Source organism: Macaca nemestrina, chromosome 7 (genome assembly GCF_043159975.1).
Source record: "Macaca nemestrina isolate mMacNem1 chromosome 7, mMacNem.hap1, whole genome shotgun sequence".
Lineage (NCBI taxonomy): Eukaryota > Metazoa > Chordata > Mammalia > Primates > Cercopithecidae > Macaca > Macaca nemestrina.
Genome location: NC_092131.1, coordinates 151,486,596 through 151,508,622, shown reverse-complemented (window position 1 = coordinate 151,508,622; position 22,027 = coordinate 151,486,596). Strand labels below are relative to the sequence as shown.

General features: G+C 41.1%; 1 protein-coding gene across 2 annotated transcripts in view; it reads right to left on the bottom strand.

Annotated features, from left to right (window-relative positions):
• The window catches only part of LOC105490436 (transient receptor potential cation channel subfamily M member 7), a 118,497-nt gene that overhangs the window by 81,809 nt on the left and 14,661 nt on the right, over window positions 1–22,027 (bottom strand). For both annotated transcript variants that reach the window (XM_011756046.2, XM_071066858.1), the window contains exons 2-4: window positions 18,555–18,634; window positions 12,526–12,564; window positions 2,253–2,451 (exon numbers count right to left, since the gene is read on the bottom strand). In XM_011756046.2, coding sequence (XP_011754348.2) covers window positions 2,253–2,451; window positions 12,526–12,564; window positions 18,555–18,634 — 318 coding nt within the window. The remainder of the gene's footprint in view (window positions 1–2,252; window positions 2,452–12,525; window positions 12,565–18,554; window positions 18,635–22,027) is intronic.

The window sequence follows — 22,027 nt, the reverse complement described above, 5'->3', positions numbered from 1 at the left end:
TGTGCCACACATTTTGATTAATGATGAACTGCATGCATACATGCAGTGGTTCCATAATATTATACCATACTTCTGTACCTGTTTCTTGTTTAGATATATTTAAACACATATTTCCCACTGTGCTACACCTGCCTACCATATTTAGTACAATAACATGCCATAGAGGTTTACAGCCTAAAAGCAATAGGCTATACCATATAGCCTAGGCATATAGTAGGCTATACCATCTAGGTCTGAATACACTCCATGGTCTCCATGGTGCTAGCATAACGAAATTGCTTAACACATCTCTGAGAACATAACCCCATTCTTAAGTGATGCATGACTGCACATAACAAGTTAAAAAAATGCATTTTATCGGCCAGGCGCGGTGGCTCACGCCTGTAATCCCAGCACTTTGGGAGGCCGAGGCGGGTGGATCACGAGGTCAGGAGATCGAGACCATTCTGGCTAACACGGTGAAACCTTGTCTCTACTAAAAATACACAAAATTAGCTGGGCGTGGTGGCAGGTGCCTGTAGTCCCAGCTCCTCAGGAGGCTGGGTCAGGAGAATGGCATGAACCCGGGAGGCGGAACTTGCAGTGAGCCAAGATCGCGCCACTGCACTCCAGCATGGGCGACAGAGCGAGACTGTCTCAAACAAACAAACAAAAAAAAGCATTTTATCACATTTATTACAGTATTATTTTTCTTTTTCCTTTTTTTGAGACAGAGTCTCGCTCTGTCGCCCAGGTTGGAGTGCAGTTGTGTGATCTCGGCTCACTGCAACCTTCACTTCCAAAGTTTAGGTGATTATCCTGCTTCAGCCTCCCAAGTAGCTGGGACTACAGGCTCGTGCCACCATGCCCATCTAGTTTTTGTATTTTTAGTAGAGATGGGGTTTCACTATGTTCGCCAGGCTGATCTCGAACTCCTGATCTCAGGTGATCCACCCACCTTGGCCTCCCAAGTGCTGGGATTTCAGGCATCAGCCACCACGCCCGACCTATAATATTCTTTTTCTAAAGAACAGAAAAAGAGGCCGGGCGTGGTGGCTCATGCTTGTAATTCCAGCACTTTAGGAGGCCAAGGCAGGTGGATCACGAGGTCAGGAGATGGAGACCATCCTGGCTAACACAATGAAACCTCATCTCTACTAAAAACACAAAAAATTAGCTGGACGTGGTGGCATACACCTGTAGTCCCAGCTACTCTGGAGGCTGAGGCAGGTGAATTGCTTGAACTCAGGTGGCGGAGCTTGCAGTGAGCCGAGATCACACCACTGCACTCCAGCCTAGGCAAAAGAGTGAGACACCATCTCAAAAAAAAAAAAAAAAAAAGAATAGAAAAAGAACGTATAGTAGGCCTTTTGTATCCATGGGATTCACGTTTATGGTTTCAGTCAATGGTAAATCATATATATTCAAGAAAAAAAACCGAGCCTATACTAAACATGTATAGACTTTATTTACTTGTCATTATTCCTTAAACAATGCAATTAAACAACTATTTACGTTATCGTTATTGGGCATTTTATTAATTTTTTTATTTTAAGTAGAGACAGAGTCTCACTATTTTGCCCAGGCTGGTCTCCAACTCCCAGCCTCACGCCATCCTCCCACCCTCTCAAGTGTTGGGATTATAGGCGTGAGCCACTGTGCCTGGTCTATATTAGGTATTATAAGGAATCTAGAGATGATTTAAACTATATAAGAGGGTGTGCATAGATTACATCCACATACTATGATATCTGCAGACTTTGGTATCTGAGGGAAATCCTGGAACCAAGGCCCCTGAAGGATGACTGTATAAATAATATGCTAATAAAGGAGTAAGAAAATAATAAAAAATACTTAATCCAAAATAATATAAGAAAAAAAACAGAACAAAGAAAAAAGTGAGACAAATAGATAATAACGTAATGGTAAATTTAAATTTAAATACACAGCAGATAACTTTTTTAAAAACAATTAAAAGAAACCTCTTAAACGTAAAAGGTTAAAACCAAAAAGGAAAAAAGATGGCTTAACTATACTGATTCCAGAAAAAGCAAACCATGTCAAGAAAAATGACAAGAAACAAAATACATTTTATAATGATGAAAGGTTCAATCCACCAGAAAGATACAATTCTATATTTGTATGTACCTTTGTACTTTAAAATATGCAAACAAATTACTGAGACCAACTTTTTGTCAATGTTGCTACACAAATTGTGATATTTATTATTTAAATAACAACATAAATGAAGAAAAATTCAATATGTGACATACCTTAGCTCTGTAGGAATGAGAACCCCCTTGAAAATTTATGACTCCATAAGCATCTGTTGGGCTCTGTTCTGTATGCTTTTCCACAGACCATTCTTCTATTGCCTGATTAAAATGGTCACCCAATTTCACATCTGAGTATTTCATGGCAAGACTTGCAGTAAAACAAGCATGTTGCTTGACCAAGCGACCACAAAAACACCTAAAAGAAAAAGGTGAGATGATTAAAATGCCTTTCAAAAAATTAGAGTTAATGAAAAAATGAAATTAAAAATGAATGAACCGACAAATAGTATAAAAATAAGCTTTTTGATTTTAGGATATCTATATATTAATACCTTCATTATAGCACTGAAATAGCATAATTAGTCTAAGATGAATTCATCATCTAAATTTAACGTGAGGCATCTACAAAACATGGTATAGGCATATAACAGAATAGCATTTACACCGGGTGTGGCTCATGTGGGTAAGTCCAGCACTGTGGGAGGCCAGTGCTGGAGGACCTTGAGGTCAAAAGTTCAAGACCATCCTAAGAAACACGACAAGACCCTGACTTGACAAAAAAGTTTTAAAAATCAGCCAAGTGTGGTGGCATACACCTGCAGTCCCAGCTACACAGGAGACTAAGGTGAGAGGCTTGCCTGAGCCCAGCAAGGATGCAGTCAGCCTTGGTCACACCACTGTACTCCATCCTGGATGACAGAGCAAGCAAGACCCCAACTCAAAAAAAAAAAAAAAAAAAAAAGAAAAAGAAATATCATCCAATAATAAAGATAAATGAATGAACCACTAATGATACTAGAGAATGGATAAATCTCAAAATCATCATACTGAGTGAAAGAACCTAGACACGAAAGATTATATATTTACATGATTCCACGTATACAAAATTCAAAAAAATGTGAACTAATCTATACAGTGACAAAAGGGTGATCAATGGTGTCTGAAGCTAGGGTACAAATACGGATGGCATTCTACCCACAAGTACATACTGAACTGTAACACCGAAAGTAGGAACCTAATGGAGCTGGGCAGTCTCACTGATTCGATACAATCTTAAAATCAGATCAGAGTTTGAAGAAGCCAAGGCAGCTTAGAGTTTATGAGGTAGAAAACAAAAAGAGGAGGGTTGCAAATATCTGCAGAAGGGCCAGCATGTGGAAGAATAACTACTTGGCCAGGTGCGGTAGCTCACGCCTGTAATCCCAGCCCTTTGAGAGGCCGAGGTGGGCAGATTACCTGAGGTCGGGAGTTTGAGACCAGCCTGACCAACAGGGTGAAACCCCGTCTCTACTAAAAATACAAAAAATTAGCTGGGCATGGTGGTGCACACTTGTAATCCCAGCTGCTAGGGAGGATGAGGCAGGAGAATCACTTGAACCTGGGAGGCAGAGACTGCAGTGAGCTGAGATCCGGCCACTGCACTCCAACCTGGGCGACAGAGCGAGACTCCGTCTCAAAAAAAAAAAAAAGAGTGAGACTCGGTCTCCCAAAATAAATAAATAAATAAATAAATAAATAAATAACTACTTAAGGCAAAGTTAAGAGCTACTAGACAACAACAGCCGAAACAATTTCTGAAGCTCATAAAGGGCAGGGAACAGTTTATGTTCCCACCAGCCAGAGTAGAGATCTCGTAACACAGAAGGCTTATGATAGAGTCCTCAAAAACAGCATCATTAAATCAGACGCACTAAATTAGACCTAGACAGGCCAGGCACAGTGGCTCATGCCTGTAATCCCAGCACTTTGGGAGGCCGAGGCGGGTCGATCACGAGGTCAGGAGATTAAGATCATCCTGGCTAACACAGTGAAACCCTGTCTCTACTAAAAATTTTTTAAAAATTTTAAAAAAGGCCGGGCGCGGTGGCTCAAGCCTGTAATCCCAGCACTTTGGGAGGCCGAGACGGGCGGATCACGAGGTCAGAAGATCGAGACCATCCTGGCTAACACAGTGAAACCCCATCTCTACTAAAAAATACAAAAAACTAGCCAGGCGAGGTGGCAGGCGCCTGTAGTCCCAGCTACTCGGGAGGCTGAGGCAGGAGAATGGCGTAGACCCGGGAGGCGGAGCTTGCAGTGAGCTGAGATCCGGCCACTGCACTCCAGCCTGGGCGACAGAGCGAGACTCCGTCTCCAAAAAAAAAAAAAAAAAAAAAAATTTTTAAAAAAGACCATGCTTGTTGGGCACGGTGGCTCATGCCTATAATCCCAGCACTTTGGGAGGCTGAGGGGGGAGGATTGCTTAAGCCCAGGAATTTGATATTAGTCTGGCAACATAGTAAGACTCTGTTTCTAAGAGAAAAAATTAAAGAAAAAAAGACTACGTAGAAAAAAAATATGAGCATGATGAAGGCTAACATAATGAAACCCCATCTCTACTAAAAATATAAAACATTAGCCAGACGTGGTGGCACGTGCCTGTAATCCCAGCTACTCGGGAGGCTGAGGCAGGAGAATTACTTGAACGCGGGAGGCAGAGGTTGCAGTGAGCCAAGATCGTGCTACTGCACATCCAGCCTGGCGACAGAGCAAGACTCCTTCTCGAAAAATAAATAAATAAATAAATAATACTAATAATAATTTTCCAAATAAAGTTTTTGAAAATTTCATTTAAAAAATAACCTACACTTCTACCGTAAAAACTAAAAATATCCTAGCTAACCCAGTGAAACCCCATCTCTACTGAAAATATAAAAAATTAGCCGGGCGCGGTGGCGCCTGTAGTCCCAGCTACTCGGGAGGCTGAGGCAGGAGAACGGTGTGAACCCGGGAGGCGGAGCTTGCAGTGAGCCAAGATTGCGCCACTGCACTCCAGCCTGGGATACAGAGCGAGACTCTGTCTCAAGAAAAAAAAAAAACTAAAAATAAGAGCAAATTAACCTCAAAGTAAGCAGAAGAAAAGATATGATAAAGAAAACAGAATGGGCCAGGCGCGGTGGCTCATGCCTGTAATCCCAGCACTTCACAGGGCCGAGGCGGGTGGACTGCGTGAGGTCAGGAGTTTGAGACCAGCCTCGCCAACATGGTGAAACCCCCGTCTCTACCAAAAATACAAAAATTCACCAGGTGTGCTGGTGGGCGCCTGTAATTCCAGCTTCTGAGGAGGCTGAGGCATGAAAATTGCTTGAACCCAGGAGGCAGAGAGAGATTGCAGTGAGCCAAGATCATGCCACTGCACTGCAGCCTGGCTGACGGAGTGAGACTCCACCTCAAAAAAAAAAAAAAACCACAATGAAACAGAAAAGAGAAAAACACTGGGGGAAAGCAAGAAAACAAAAAGCTTGTCATTGAAAAGATAAATAAAACTGATAAACTGAAGTCAGAATAACGAGAAAAATTGAACAGGAAAATAAATTAACACTCCAGCCTGGACAATACAGCAAGACTCTGTCTCAAAAAAAAAAAAATCATTAATACACCTTCCCACAAAGAAAATTTGAGGCCAGATGCCTTCACTGGTGAATTTCATCAAATATTTAGGAGGAAATATCAATTCTACACACATTCTTCCAAAAAAATCGTAAGTGGGTACATTTTCCAATTCATTTCATGAGGTGAGAGTCATTCTGCTTTGGAGAAAAACAAAAACAAAAACAGCCTGTAATTCCAGCTACTTAGGAGGCTGAGGTAGGAAGACTGTTTGAGGCCAGGAGTTCTAGATCAGCTTGGGTAACAAAAGGAACTCCATCTCAAGAAAAGAAAAAAGAAAAAAAGGCAAAGTATTAGCATTACAAGAAAAGACTAGGCCAGGCACAGTGGCTCGTGCCTGTAATCCTCGCACTTTGAGAAGCCAAGGTGGGAGGATCACTTGAGCTGAGGAGTCAAGACCAGCCTGACAACATGGCAAAACTCCTCCTCTACAAAAAAATACAGAAATTAGCCAGGCATGGTGGCATGCACCTGTGGTCACAGCTACTTGGGAAGATGAAGGGGAAGGATCACCTGAGCCCAGGAGGTGAAGTCTGCAGTGACTGTGCCACTGCACTCCAGTCCGGACCACAGAATGAGACCCTGTTTCCCCACTCCCCCCAAAAAGAAAAAAGAAACGGACGTGGTGGCTCACACCTGCAATTCAGTTCTTAAGGAGGCATAAGTGGGAGCATAGCTTTAACCAAGGAGTTCAAAACCTGCCTTGGCAATATGGCGAGACCTCGTTCTCCACAAAAAGGAAAACAAGCACTGGACAAAACTGAATGTCTATTCATTATAAGCATTGTCAGAAAACTAGGAAAGCAGGAAACTTCCTCAACAGAGATAACATAACACTTATTAAATCTTACAAAGAGTACCACTACATGCTAAGTCTTGTGATTCATTCTAGCTAAATCATGGAATGTGGTCTCGGAGATTCCTGACACAAACGTGAACAAAATATATGAGACAACTGTTTCAGGCATTAAACAAGAAGAAACATGGAGCTGTGATTCTTGAAATGAGGGAAATACATAAGGTAAACCCCCATGATTGCACAAGCTTGGGGAAAATTTCTCAATCATAGAGATGACACCTAGGCAGAAAATGGTAGTCATCGAGCCAAGCAAGGAAGTAGAGAACAGAATTCTCGGCTGTTGAAACAGCTGGAATTTGTAGCAGACTACCAGAGAAAATGGATCCATAAAGACAAGAAGGAAAAAAATCTCACATGGGGATTCACCATGGGTCTTTGGCCATGGTCTAAGGTGGATCTATGAGAGATTCTGTGATGCCTAGCGGCAATCACTTGCTGTGTGTGGGTCTGATAACTGGGTCCTAAAGATCTAGAAGACACAGCAGTTTTAGTTCAGCGTGAAAAGACATAACTGAACCCCTTGAACATTCAGTTCAGACCACAAAAAAACCTATAACTTAAGAGGAAGGTCCACATCCTAGGACTATGTTCAAAATAGAAATAGAACTGTCCTAACAAAGAAAAAAATCAAACCTGAATGGACAAAAGAATCTACCAATAATTAATTTAATCACCTGTCAGAAAGAAACCGAACACTCCTTACAGGAAAATTATTTACTCCAGAACAACAATATATAATAAAAAATTACTGGCCGGGTACAGTGGCTCACACCATCCCAGAACTCTGGGAGGCCAAGGCAGGTGGATCACCTGAGGTCAGGAGTTCCAGACCAGTCTGGCCAACATAGTGAAACCCCATCTCTACTAAAAATATAAAAATTAGCCAGGCGTGGTGGCACATGCCTGTAATCCCAGCTACTCAGGAGGCTGAGGCAGAAGAATCGCTTGAATACGCGAGGCGGAGGGTGCAGTGAGCCAAGATCACAGCACTGCACTCCAGCCTGGGCAAGAGAGCAAGACACCATCTCGAAAAACAACAACAAAAAAGATACATTTAAAAGATGAAGAAAAAAAAGCAGTCATCAGAAACAGACCCTAAATGATGCAAATGTTGGAAATCAGTAGACAAAGACTCTAATGCAGGTATTATAAATACGCTGAAGGACATACAGGAATAGACAGTCACAATGAGAGCGCACAGGGTACATCTCAGCAGTGAAATGGAAACTATAACAAAGAATCAAATAGCAATCACAGCACTGAAAAATGTAAGGTGTGAAACGAAAATTCACTGGATGGGGCTGGGCGCGGTGGCTCACGCCTGTAATCCCAGCACTTTGGGAGGCTGAGGTGGGCGGATCACGAGGTCAGGAGATCGAGACCATCCTGGCTAACACAGTGAAAAATTAGCCGGGCATGGCGGTGAGCGCCTATAGTCCCAGTTACTCAAGAGGCTGTGGCAGGAGAATGGCGTGAACCCAAGAGGCAGAGCTTGCAGTGAGCCAAGATTGCGCCACTGTACTCTAGCCTGGGCGACAGTGCGAGACTCCATCTCAAAAAAAAAAAAGAAAAAAGAAAATTCACCAGATGGGCCAGGCGTGGTGGCTCACGCCTGTAATCCCAGCACTTTGGGAGGCTGAGGCAGGTGTGTCACGAGGTCAGGAGATCGAGACCATCCTGGCTAACACAGTGAAAAATTAGCTGGGCATGGTGGCGGGCGCCTGTAGTCCCAGGTACTCAGGAGGCTGTGGCAGGAGAATGGCGTGAACCCAGGAGGCAGAGCTTGCAAGATTGCACCACTGTACTCTAGCCTGGGCGAGAGAGCGAGACTCCGTCTCCAAAAATAAAAATAAAAATAAAAATAAAAGGAAAAAAAAATTCACTGGATGGACCGGGCGTGGTGGCTCATGCCTGTTATCCCAGCACTTCGGGAGGCTGAGGCGGGCGGATCACGAGGTCAGGAGATCAAGACCATCCTGGCTAACATGGTGAAACTCCATCTCTACTAAAAAAAAAAAAAAAAAACACACAAAATCAGCCAGGTGTGGTGGTGGGCGCCTGTAGTCCCAGCTACTCGGGAGGCTGAGGCAGGAGAATGGCATGAACCCTGGAAGCGGAGTATGCAGTGAGCTGAGATTGCGCCACTGCACTCCAGCCTGGGCGACAGAGTGAGACTCCGTATCAAAAAAAAAAAAAAAAGAAAATTCACTGTATGGACAAAACAGCATAATGGAGACTGCAGAAATAAGAGTGAGTGAACCTGAATACATCAATAGAAATTATTCAATACATCAGATAAAGAAAAAAAAAAAGTTAATTTAAAAAAAAAATCTTCCTGGCCGTACACAGTGGCTCATGCCTGTAATCCCAGCACTTTGGGTGGCCGAGGCGGGCGAATCACAAGGTCAGGAGTTCTAGACCAGCCTGACCATCAGGGTAAAATCCCATCTCTACTAATAACACAAAATAAGCCAGTGTGGCGGCATTCACCTGTAATCCCAGCTACTTGCGTGGCTGAGGCAGGAGAATTGCTTGAACCTGGGAGGCAGAGGTTGCAGTAAGCCAAGATTGTGCCACTGCACTCGGGCCTGGACAACAGAGCAAGACTATCTCAAAGGAAAAAAAAAACAAACAAAAACCTTCTCAATTAGGTAAAAAATTTGAACGTGCAAATATTTACGCAAGCAGAATAAGTACAAAGAGAATCACTCTTAGGCATATTATAGATATGCTGCTGAAAACCAAAGGCATAGAAAAAAAAATCTTTACAGTAGCTAGAGAAAAAAAAGACCCATTCCACACAGGGAGACAACTACTGTATGACAGCTGCCTTCTCATTAGAAACAAAAACTACAAGATAAAACAACAACATCTTTAAAGTGCTGCAATGGGCCGGGCGCAACAGCTCACACCTGGAATCCCAGCCCTTTGGGAGGCCAAGGCGGGCAGATCACAAGGTCAGGAGACCAGCCTGGCCAACATGGTAAAACCCCATCTCTACTAAAAATACAAAAAGTAGCCAGGTGTGGTGGTGGGTGCCTGTAATCCCAGCTTCTTGGGAGGCTGAGGCAGGAGAATCACTTGAACCCAAGAAGCAGAGGTTGCTGGGAGCTGAGATCACGCCACTGTACTCCATCTAGCCTGGGCGATGGGGCAAGACTCCATCTCAAAAAAAAAAAAACCTGCTGCAATAAAATAACAACCCAGAATTCTATGTCCAGTGCAAACATTCTTCAAACATGAAAATAAAAGAAACATATTTTCAGATAGACCAAACTGAGAAAATTCATGTTCATTGAAGCTGCACTATATGAAATGCTAAATAAAGGAAACTCTTTGGCCTCGTCAAACAAGAGACACCAGGTGAACCTCACCATCTATAAGAAGAAACGAATAGGACTGGATATGGTTAAGTATAGGGGCAAATATGAAAGACTATCAGGTCTTTTTGTTGATTTTTTTTTTTTTTGAGACACGGTCTTGCTCTGTTGCCCAGGCAGGAGTACAGTGGTGATCAGGGCTTATTGCAGCCTCAATTTCCCGGGCCCAAACAATCCTCCGGGCTCAAATGATCTTCCCACTTCAGCCTCTTAAGTAGCTGGGACTACAGGTACATGATACCATGCCAAGATTTTTGTGTGGTTTTCTTCTTTTTTTTTTTTTTTTTTTTCTGTAGATACAGGGTCTCACTCTGCTACCCGGACTGGTCTCAAACTCCTAGGCTCAAACAAAACAATCCTCCTGCCTCAACCTCCCCAAGTGCTGGGATTACAGGCATGAACCATCACATCCAGCCTGTCAGGTTTTTTGTTTTTGTTTTTATGAACTTCTTTGAAAAACTCTTTAACATATCTAAAATAAACTCATTCTATGTACTTTTATTCCTAGCCTACCACCCAGAGACCTTCTCTTCTTCCTCTCATACTTCCTCATCAGACCCTACAGCATATTACAATTTACTCAGTTGCCTAAGAAGGAAATGTAGTTACCATGCTCAAGTCTTCCCTTGTCTTCACATTCACCAAATCCTATTGCATTTATCTCATTAATCCCTTCAAGTATGCCTACTTCTCTTCATTGTCAAAAACATCTTACTTCAGGTTCTCATCTTTTTGCCAGAATCACTCCAAAACTTTAGTAACTGGTCTATTTTCTTCCAATCCAATCTAAAAAAGGAAACTACTCTTACAAAAAATAAAATTGGCCAGGCGATGTTGTGGGAAGTCAGGGACCCCGAACAGAGGGACCGGCTGAAGCCACAGCAGAAGAACATAAATTGTGAAGATTTCATGGACATTTATTAGTTCCCCAAATTAATACTTTTATAATTTCTTATGCCTGCCTGTCTTTACTGCAATCTCTGAACATAAACTGTGAAGATTTCATGGACACTTATCACTTCCCCAATCAATACCTTTGTGATTTCCTATGCCTGCTTTTAATCTCTTAATCCCGTCATCTTCATAAACTGAGGATGAATGTCACCTCAGGACCCTGTGATGATTGCATTAACTGCACAGATTGTAGAGCGCGTGTGTTAACAATATGAAATCTGGGCACCTTAAAAAAAGGAACACGATAACAGCAATGTTCAGGGAACAAGGGAGATAGCCTTGGACTCTGACTGTTAGTGAGCCAGGCGGAACAGAGCCATATTTCTCTTGTTTCAAAAGCAAATAGGAGAAATATCGCTGAATTCTTTTTCTCAGCAAGGAACATCCCTGAGAAAGAGAATGCGCCCTGAGGGTAGGTCTATAGACGGCCCCCTTAAGGCGGCCGCTTTTACGGTCGAAGCCGAAGGGATGAAATAAGCCCCGGTCTCCTGTAGCGCTCCCAGGCTTATTACAACGAGGAAATTCCTGTCTAATAAATTTTGGTCAGACAGGTTGTCTGCTCTCAAACCCTGTTCCCTGATAAGAAGTTATCAATGACAACGCATGCCCAAAACTTCATTAGCAATTTTAATTTTGCCCCATCCTGTGGTCCTGTGATCTCACCCTGCCTCCATTTGCTTTGTGATATTCTATTACCTTGTGAAGCATGTGATCTCTGTGACCCACACCCTATTCATACACTCCCTCCTCTTTTGAAAATCACTAATAAAAACTTGCTGGTTCTACGGCTCGGGGAGCATCACGGAACCTGTCAGCGTATGATGTTTCCCCCGAACACCCAGCTTTAAAATTTCTCTCTTGTACTTTCCCTTTATTTCTCAAACCAGCCAAGATGCTTAGGGTTTTTCCCCGATAGGGCATGGTGGCTCACACCTGTAATCCTAGCACTTTGGGAGGCTGAGTTGGGTGGATCACCTGAGGTCAAGAATTCAAGACCAGCCTGGCCAACATGGTGAAATCCCATCCCTACTAAAAATACAAAAATTAGCGGGGCATGGTGGCACGTGCCTGTAATCCCAGCTACTCAGGAGGGTGAGGCAGGAGAACTGCTTGAACCCATGAGGCAGACGTTGCAGTGAGCCGAGATTGTTCCACTGCACTCCAGCCCGGGTAACAGAGCAAGACTCTGTCTCAAAATAATAATAATAATCATCATCTAGCATGTTAGTAATTGCCTGTACAATATTCTTTGAACATGAAAAAGTATGTGCAATGAAAAGCCTTGTAGAGTAACTGAAACTCTCATTTTTCTAGGCCCAAATCTCTCAAATCTCCATCTTACATTCTGCAGTTTCCTGACAGAACCATGATGTCTTTCACTATCAGGCCTTCCCACACACTGCTCTCGCTGCCTAAAATTCCTGTCCTTCAACTTCTGCCCAATGGACACAACTTTCCAACTCTTCTTAGGCAGCTTCACCTGAGTTTCAAACAGCTTTGACTGACCCTTCACCTTCCAAGTCTAGGTAAAGTACCCATCAAATATAATAGCATGTGAGTTTCATGCCACTGTGTTCTAACTCATATTTCTAACAGATTAGTTTTATTTATTTTTGAAATTTGTGCAGTATAGTTATGTTAAACTTACCTGACGAGTTGCTGACAAATTTGACATCCTGGAAGGCATCTATTGAACATAAAAAGGTAAATAAATTATTTCAGGGGAAAAACTTTCTGATTTTAAACTAAAGTATATAAAATACATAAAGTACAAAACAAAGAAAAATTATATACCTAGCTTAATTTTTCAGTAGATACCATAGATCACGTATACCTTGATTTACAATTCAAGTAACTTTTTTAACTGACAGTTTCAATATTTTTAATATAATTAGTTGTGATATAAAATCCAGAAACTATAAAAGACCGACTGATTTAACTACATAAAAATACAACACTTATATGTGGCAAAAATCTGTCAGTAATAAAGTCTAAAGACAAACAGAAAAAAAAAAAAATGGCAAAGGGTTAGTTCCCTAATATATAAAGAGCTTCCTCAAATCAATTTTTCTCTCTTTTCTGAGACAGAGTTTCACTCTTGTCGCCCAGGCTGGGGTGCAATGGCGTGATCTAGGCTCACTGCAACCTCTGCCTCCCGGGTTCAAGCAATTCTCCTGTCTCAGCCTCCTATGTAGCTGGGATTACAGGTGTGCACCACCACATCTAGCTAATTTTGTTTTATTTTTATTTTTCTTTTTTTTGAGACAGAGTTTCTTTCTGTCACCCAGGCTGCTGGAGTGCAGTGGAACAGTCTCGGCTCACTGCAATCTCCACCTTCCAGGTTCAAGTGATTCCTCTGCCTCAGCCTCCTGAGCAGCTGGGATTACAGGCATGTGCCACCATGCCTGGCTGATTTTTGTATTTTTAGTGGAGACAGGGTTTCATCATATTGGCCAGGCTGGTCTTGAACTCCTGACCTCAGGTGATCTGCCCACCTCGGTCTCCCAAAGTGCTGGGATTAGAGGCGTGAGCCACTGCGTCCAGCAAATCAATTTTTTAAGATCCAATATTATAAAGGAAAACTAAATGAACAGATAGTTCATAGTGAAAACACACATATAAAAAGATTATTTGATTACAAAAGATTTTTAAAGCATATTTTAAGATCCTATCTTGGCCGGATATGGTGGGCCACACCTGTAATTGCAACACTCTGGGAGGCGCAGGTGAATTGCTCGAGTCCAGGAGCTTAAGACCAGCCTGGGCAACAAGGCGAAACTCCGTCTCTACAAAAAAATATAGTGGTACAGGCCTATAGTCCTAGCTACTAGGGAGGTTGAGGTGGGAGGATTCCTTGAGCACAGGAGGTCGAAGCTAAAGTGAGCCATGATCATGCCCCACTGCACTCCAGCCTGGGAGAAAGAGCGAGAAACTGTCTCCAAAAAAAAAAAAAAAAAAAAAAAAAAAAAAAGACACTATCTTGGTGACAATAGAGAGAGAGTCTGGTATCTGTGGGTGAGAGTATATATTTACATAATCCTTATGGAAGGCCATTTGGCAATATCCGTCAAAATAAAAAACACTGACTCTCACACACTAATTCCAGTTCTACAAGCATAGGCTAAAACACATCTGCAGTATACATATAAAATGAAAATTGTACAAGGTACAACTGTACTGCAGCACTTTTTTTCCCTAACAGCCAAAAGAAAAAGTGAAAATACCTAAAATGTTCAATAAGGGATTACTAAAACAAATTGTAATTCAGACATAATTAAATAGGTTGCAACAATTAAGAACAAATTAGTGGCCGGGCGCGGTGGCTCACGCCTGTTAATCCCAGCACTTCGGGAGGTCAAGGCAGGCAGATCACGAGGTCAGGAGATCGAGACCATCCTGGCTAACACGGTGAAACCCCGTCTCTACTAAAAATACAAAAAATTAGCTGGGCATGGTGGCAGGTGCCTGTAATCCCAGCTACTCAGGAGGCTGAGGCAAGAGAACGGCCTGAACCCAGGAGGTGGAGCTTGCAGTGAGACTGCACCACTGCACTCCAGCCTGATCGACAGAGCGAGACTCCATCTCAAAAAAAAAAAAAAAAAAAAAAAAAGAACAAACTAGTGATCGCCAAGATAAGTTACAGACACAGTGGGCTACACTATATATCTTAAAGGTGGAAGCAGGATAATCATCTGCCTGGACATGCAAAGACTATATCTAACTTTCTCGAAGACACTCCAAGGAATGGATAACATCAGATTTTTTATTAGCAAGGTAAACTTGTAGCTAAAGCACAGTAGTGGAAAGGAGACTTTCACTTATAGCATTTGGTACCTTTTAAATTATGAACCAAGAGTGAATTATTAAGTCATATAAAATTAAGAGTTCAACTAGTGTAGAAAGAAGTGACCAACTACCTGTTTGTAAATTACGTCTCATATGAATGGTTAAAGGTGGGGACACTTAGTAACAGCTTTGGATTTCTTTAATACCTTGAGTGCTTTTATTACTTCTATTGCAAAGTGGAATTAGTAAAACTATAGAAAATAAACTCCTTAATGATAAAATCTTTTTTTTTTTTTTTTTGAGACAGAGTCTCACTCTGTCACTGAGGCTGGAGTGCAGTGGCACCTTGTCAGCTCACTGCAACCTCCATCTTCCGGGTTCAAACAACTCTCCTGCCTTAGCCTCCTGAGGAGCTGGGATTACAGGTGCCCACCACCACGCCCAGCTAGTTTTTATATTTTCAGTAGAGACAGGGTTTCACCATGTTGGCCAGGCTGGTCTCAAACTTCTGACCTCAGGTGATCCACTCACCTCAGCCTCCCAAAGTGCTGGGATTACAGGCATGAGCCACCGCACCTGACCAACAAAATCTATTTTTTTAATAAAGCAAAACAACAATTTCTCTGGAAGAAAAACAGTATTTTATTTTAGAACTGGAACACTGAATTACGGAGGCTTAAATACTAATCCCATCTTTATGAACAGCCATGTGACTTGGGAAATGTCATTTATCCTCTTGTTGAGAAATGCGGTATGATGTTGTAATAAAACATATCTTTAATAAGTAGTAAGAAATCAGAATAAATCATAGAATCTAATGATTGGAAGAGATGTTAAGATTATCTGTTTTAATGATCCAAAAAGAACTAATCAAAAAAATTTACAGAATTTATTAAAAAATTGAGAGATATTTAAAAAACTTAAAATATTTTCTCAATAGTAAATAAATGCAAATTTAAAATATATACTATTATAATTACTGTCAATTAAAAATAAATGTATGCCAGGCACGGTGGCTCACTTCGGGAGGCTGAGGCAGGCAGATTATCTGAGGTCAGCAGTTCGAGACCAGCCTGACCAACATGGTGAAACCCCATCTATACTAAAAATAAAAAAAATTACCTGGTCGTGGTGGCACATGCCTATAGTCCCAGCTACTCAGGTGGCTGAGGCAGGAGAATCACCTGAACCTGGAAGGCAGACTTTGCTCGCCTCAGTCTCCCAAAGTGCTGGAATTATAGGCATGAGCCACCATGCTCGGCTTAAAAAATATATATATATATATATCTATGTATACCTTTTTCTACTTACCACATTTTCTTGACGGTGATGGAAAATGTTACTCTAGTCATTACTTAGTAAAGCAGACAATCTCATTCACTACTGGGTGATCATTTATATTGCTTTAATACTTTTGAAAAGATTTTGGCATTACATAACCTAAGGGGGGAAAATCTTAAATACAAAAAGGTTTTATCCACAAAGATCTTCATTGTGGCCTAATTTAAATTTAAAGTGGCTAAAAATTGAAAAAAACTAAATTGACCAATAGGAGAATAGGCATATAAATGGTGGTATACACAATAACAGAATATTAACTACCATTCTTTTTTTTTTTTTTTTTTTTTGAGATGGAGTTTCACTCTTGTTACCCAGGCTGGAGTGCAGCAACGTGGATCTCAGCTCACTACAACCTCTGCCTTCCAGTGTCAAGTGATTCTCCTGCCTTAGCCTCCCAAGTAGCTGGGATGACAGGTGCCTGCAACCACGTCTGGCTAATTTTGTATTTTTAGCAGAGAAGGTGTTTCACCACGTTGGCTAGGCTGGTCTCAAACTCCTGACCTCGTGATCCGCCCACCTCGGCCTCCCAAAGTGCTGGGATTACAGGCGTGAGCCACTGCACCAGGACTATTACTACCATTCTTATAAAATATCCGTAGTATGAAAAGCAGGTACAACATTTTGCAAATAGACTGAATGTAGCAATACTTTAAAACAAAAACAATACACTGAGAAAAAGCCAAAAATAAAACCACCAAATGTTATTAATAATGACAATCTTAATGTATTAAAACTCTAACTATTGATCGAACTTTGTTTCTCAAAAGTTTTTAAAATGTATCATGCACATTACACTTTCAATGGAAATGTGTGTGTTGGGAAAGATTCATTCAAAGTTAGAATTTTTTAAAATGTTAAAGAGAAATTTTAAAAATTAAATTATGTAAATTTACATTTATATAATTTAACGAAAGGTTTTGGAAATGCTATTCGACAAATATTTACTACGTACCCACTATAAACAAGAACAGTGACATATTCTATAATATAAAGGGACATCAGTTAATAAAAATTGTCTATTTAAGCTATGTTTTTCTAAGAGTTATATATCTAATAGAAATGAAAGTTGCAGAGAAGGCAAATGGGTAGAGAACACAGTGTGATAGGAGATGGAAAAGGAAAGAAGATTCAAAAATCTTGCAAATACTTTTGTCAATTAATTTTCATTTTTTCTAAGTGCCCATGAAGAGAAGTGCTCCATAGGTTAGGAAATAACTACATCTTATATTTCCTTGTTTAAGTTTTTTTTTATCTTTAGGCCTCAGGAAAAAAAAAAAAAAAATTTGCTGGGTGCAGTGGCTCACACCTGTAATCCCAGAACTCTGAGAGGCCAAGAGAGGTGGATGACCTCAGGTCGGGAGTTCAAGATCAGACTGGCCAACATAGTAAAACCCTGTATACTAAAAATACAAAAACTAGGGCCAGGCGTGGTGGCTCACACCTGTAATCCCAGCACTTTGGGAGACCGAGGCGGGCGGATCACGAGGTCAGGAGATTGAGACCATCCTAGCTAACACGGTGAAACCTAGTCTTTACTAAAAATACAAAAAATTAGCCAGGTGTGGTGGCATATGCCTGTAGTCCCAGCTACTCGGAAGGCTGAGGCAAGAGAATCGCTTGAACCTGGAAAGCAGAGGTTGCAGTGAGCCGAGATTGCGCCATTGCACTCCAGCGTGGGCAACAGAGCAAGACTACGTCTCAAAACAAACAAACAAACAAAAAACTAGCCAGGTGTGGTGGTGCACGCCTGTAATCCCAGCTACTCAGGAGACTGAGGCAGGAGAATCACTTGAACCCAGAAGGCGGAGGTTACAGCGAGCTGATATCACACCACTGCACTCCAGCCTGGGCGACAGAGCAAGACTCTGTTTCAAAAAAAAAAAAAAAAGTTAAAAGAATATTTTTGGCAAATATGCTTAATATTTTTGGCAAATATGCTTAAGTAAATATTTCATGAGCTCAACTTTTTCTTTAGTTACTAAGTTAATATCCTTTAATTTTATTTTTTTTCTATTATCAAAGTCATTTCAGAGACCAAAGACACAGACACCTATAGTCTCTGACAATGGATTTTCCAGTAAATAATGATCTGTATCCATATATTGGCAAATAAAAAGAATGACTATTAGGTTCATATTGCTTTCTTCAACATGAACCATAGTGTTGGATACTCAGTAGATGCCCAATAAATACACAAATTTAAGTTTGAAGTATCAGTGAATCCGTTAAAAAAATAAAAAAGAGAGAGAGAGTCTTAACTGCCTTACCTTTGTAAAACACTACACTATGATCTGAGGGAGTTTAGAGATGGAGGAACACTTCAAGGAAGAGATTGTATGCTGTAAATGGCATTAAGAACTCCAAAATACTGATTTTCAATGCTGTTTCTTCCTCCCAATCCTTCCCAAATTAAATGATTAGCAGTAACTATAAAAAATAACAGTAACTACAAATAATGTATTTAGTAGTTTTTGTTTCCAAAAAAGAAATAGCAATATAATTTACACTAAAATTTCTAGAAGATCCCAGAAGCAACAAAGGTGTGCTTACCTGTGAGGGTCCTTGGAACTTGGTATAATATATACACATTCCCTCTTGGTCAAAGTGCTTTCTATCCAGGATTTCTGGGACTAAAACAAAATGTTTTAAAGAATTGTTTAAGTTAACCCACTAAATAAGAAGGAAACAATTTCATGATAAAAACATAAACTTTTTTTTTTTTTTTTTGAGACAGAGTTTTGCTCTTGTTGCCCAAACTGGAGTGCAATGGTGTGATCTTGGCTCATCATAACCTCCACCTCCCAGGTTCAAGTGATTCTCCCGCCTCAGCCTCCTGAGTAGTTGGGATTACAGGCATGCACCACCACGACCAGATAATTTTGTATTTGTTTAATAGAGACAGGGTTTCTCCATGTTGGTCAGGCTGGTCTCAAACTCCCGACCTCAGGTGATCTGCCCGCCTCGGCCTCCAAAAGTGTTGGGATTACAGGCGTGAGCCACCATGCCCAGCCCATAAACACTCCTATACTACATAATTTTTTATTTACTATTCATTACATACTATAGTCTGAAGATGGCACCCCAAAACATCAGAATAATTCCATTTAAATCCCAAGTGACTTAGATTATTAAATCAACAGTACTGTGAAGACACTATTGCTTCAAATAGTCAAAGAGGAGGGAAGCCAAGTTTGAGATTGCCACTGTGAACCAAAAACCTTAAGAGGGGCTGGTATTATTCTAGGATATGTGCCATTTAAAAGACAACTAGCTGGGCACAGTAGCTCACACTTGTAATCCCAACATTTTGGGAGTCAAGGTGAGAGGATCGTTTTAGCCACCGAAGTCAAGGGTAGCCTGGAAAACATGGTGAAACCCCATCTCTACCAAAAGCTAAAAAGTTAGCCAGGTGTGGTGATGTGCTCCTGTAGTCCCAGCTACTTGGAAGTCTGAAGCCAGGCGTGGTGGTGCACACCTGTAATCCCAACTACACAGGAAGCTGAGGCAGGAGAATCACTTGAACTCCGGAGGTGGAGGCTGCAGTGAGCCGAGGTCATGCCAGTGCACTCCAGCCTGGGCAACAGAGTGAGACTCTGTCTCACAAAGAAAAGTAAAAAAAAAAAAAAAAAAAAAAAAAAAAAAAAAAAAATCCACGCTGGGCGCAGCTTTAAAAGTCTTATCTGAGATTCCTTATGGGACAGAGTTCCATCAAAGCCAATTTCAAAAGCCTATGTGAAAAATAATTATTCTTGCTGCACTTTATACAGATAATCTGGCCAAGTATAACAAAGCAAATCAGTCATACTATAATTTGTCTTTAGTAAAAATGGGACATTGGAGAGAGAAAAAAATTGTTTTTTGAGAACTAGGGTACACCCGTCAGTAGATTCTGGTCTCATCAGTTGTTTTTGAGTTTTTTTCCTGCAATTTAGGCTGACCTTGCTTTCTCCTGTGAACCAATCAGTGATCTCTGACTGAAGTGCAGAAAAAAAAAGAGGGATGGATAATGTAAAAATCTGGATCAATATTCTAATTCTGGGCACATAATGGAATCAGTGATTCCATATCAGTGTGGTTCCGACAGTTGCCAGTTCATGGAAAGTCTTCTAATTTAGTTTACTTGGGATAGTTTTACTTATTTTGCTTTACTGTTATGGAATATATTGCTGTTGTACTCTTTATACAGGAATGCAGGATAAGCTTACTAAATGTTTTATTAAACATTTATTAATCTTTCAGATATCATGTTTTGTCAGAACTCAGTTATGGATGGTCCTCAGCAAACTGATGCATTCTGAATGAGCGCCTCTCTACCACAGACACAAGAGACCTTAATAATTAGGCAGGAATATCATCACCCCATTCAGCAAGAAGAAGTTACAAAAGGAAGATCTTCGTCCCTCTACAACCCTTAGGATGAAGGATTCTCTTATAAACAAGGGGGGGAACGTCAGAGGTGTTTAAACCAGAGTGACTCCATCTTGAATAGGGGCTGAGTAAAATAAGGCTGAGAGACCTGTTAGGCTGCATTCCCAGTAGGTTAGGCATTCTAAGTCACAGGATGAGATGGGAGTTCAACATAAGATACAGGCCATAAAGACTATGCTGATAAAACAGTTTGCAGTAAAAAAAAGCTAGCCAAAACCCACCAAAACCAAGATGGCAACAAGAGTAGACCCCTGGTTTTCCTCACTGCTCATTATATGCTAATTATAATGTATCAGCATGCTAAAAGACACTCTAACCAGCACCATGACAGTTTACAGATGCCATGGTAATATCCAGAAGTTACCCCATATAGTCTAAAAAGGGGAGGAATCCTCAGTTCTGGGAACTGCCCACCCCTTTCCCAGAAAATTCATTAATAATCCACTCCTTGCTTAGCATATAATCAAGAAATAACCTCAGGACTGCTCAACCTATGGGGTAACCATTCTTTTGTTTATTTACTTTCCTAATAAACTTGCGTTCCCTTTACTGTAAAAAGAAAGAAAAGGAAAGGAAAGGAAAGAAAAGAGAGAGAGAAAGAGAGAGGGAGGGAGGGAGGGAAGGGGAAAGAAAGCAAGAAAATAATAATGAGGATACCATCAACAACTCTGTGCCAAAACGTGTCAAAACATGTTAAGTAGGCCAGGTGCAGTAGCTCTTGCCTGTAACCTTAGCACTTTGGGAGGCCAATGAGGGCAGATTGCTGGAGCTCAGGAATTTGAGACCAGATAAAAGGGGGCTACTATACATTGTGGAATGGCTAAATCGAGCTAATTATCATACACATTGCCTCACATACTATTTTTTTGTGGTGAGACCACTTAAAATATACTCTTAGTATTTTTCAAGAATACACTGTTATTTACTATAGTCACCATGTTGTACAAAAGATTTCTTGAAATTATTCCTCCCAACTGAAATTTTGTATCCTTTGACCAACATTTCCCCAGTAATCCCCACCCACCCAAGTCTCTGATAACCACCATTCTACTCTCCACCCGGAAATTGAACTTTTATCAGTTCACTTTTTCAGATTCTACATAGATGTGAGACCATGTGGTATCTGTTTTTCTGTTCCTGGCTTATTTCACTGAACATAATGTCCTCCAGGCCTATCCAGGTCACAAAAAACAGAATTTCCTTAAGATTGAATGATATTCCCTTGTGCATACTGTCATGTGCCACATAACAACACTGAGGTCAATGATGGACTGCATATTTAACAGTGGTCCCTTAAGATTATAAGGGAGCTGAAAAATTCCTATTGCAGGCTGGGTGCAATGGCTCACACCTGTAATCCCAGCATCTTGCCACGGGAGGAGGAGATGAGAGGACTGCTTGAGGCCAGGAGTTCAAGACCAACCTAGGCAGCATAATGAGATCCTGTCTCTACAACAGTTTTTGTTTTTTTTTAATTAGCCAGGCATGTTGGTGCCTGCCTATAGTCCCAACTACCTGGGAAGCTGAGGCGGGAGGATCACTTGAGCCCAGGAGTTTGAGGAAGGTTCATCTGAGCTCAGGAGTTTGAGGTTAAA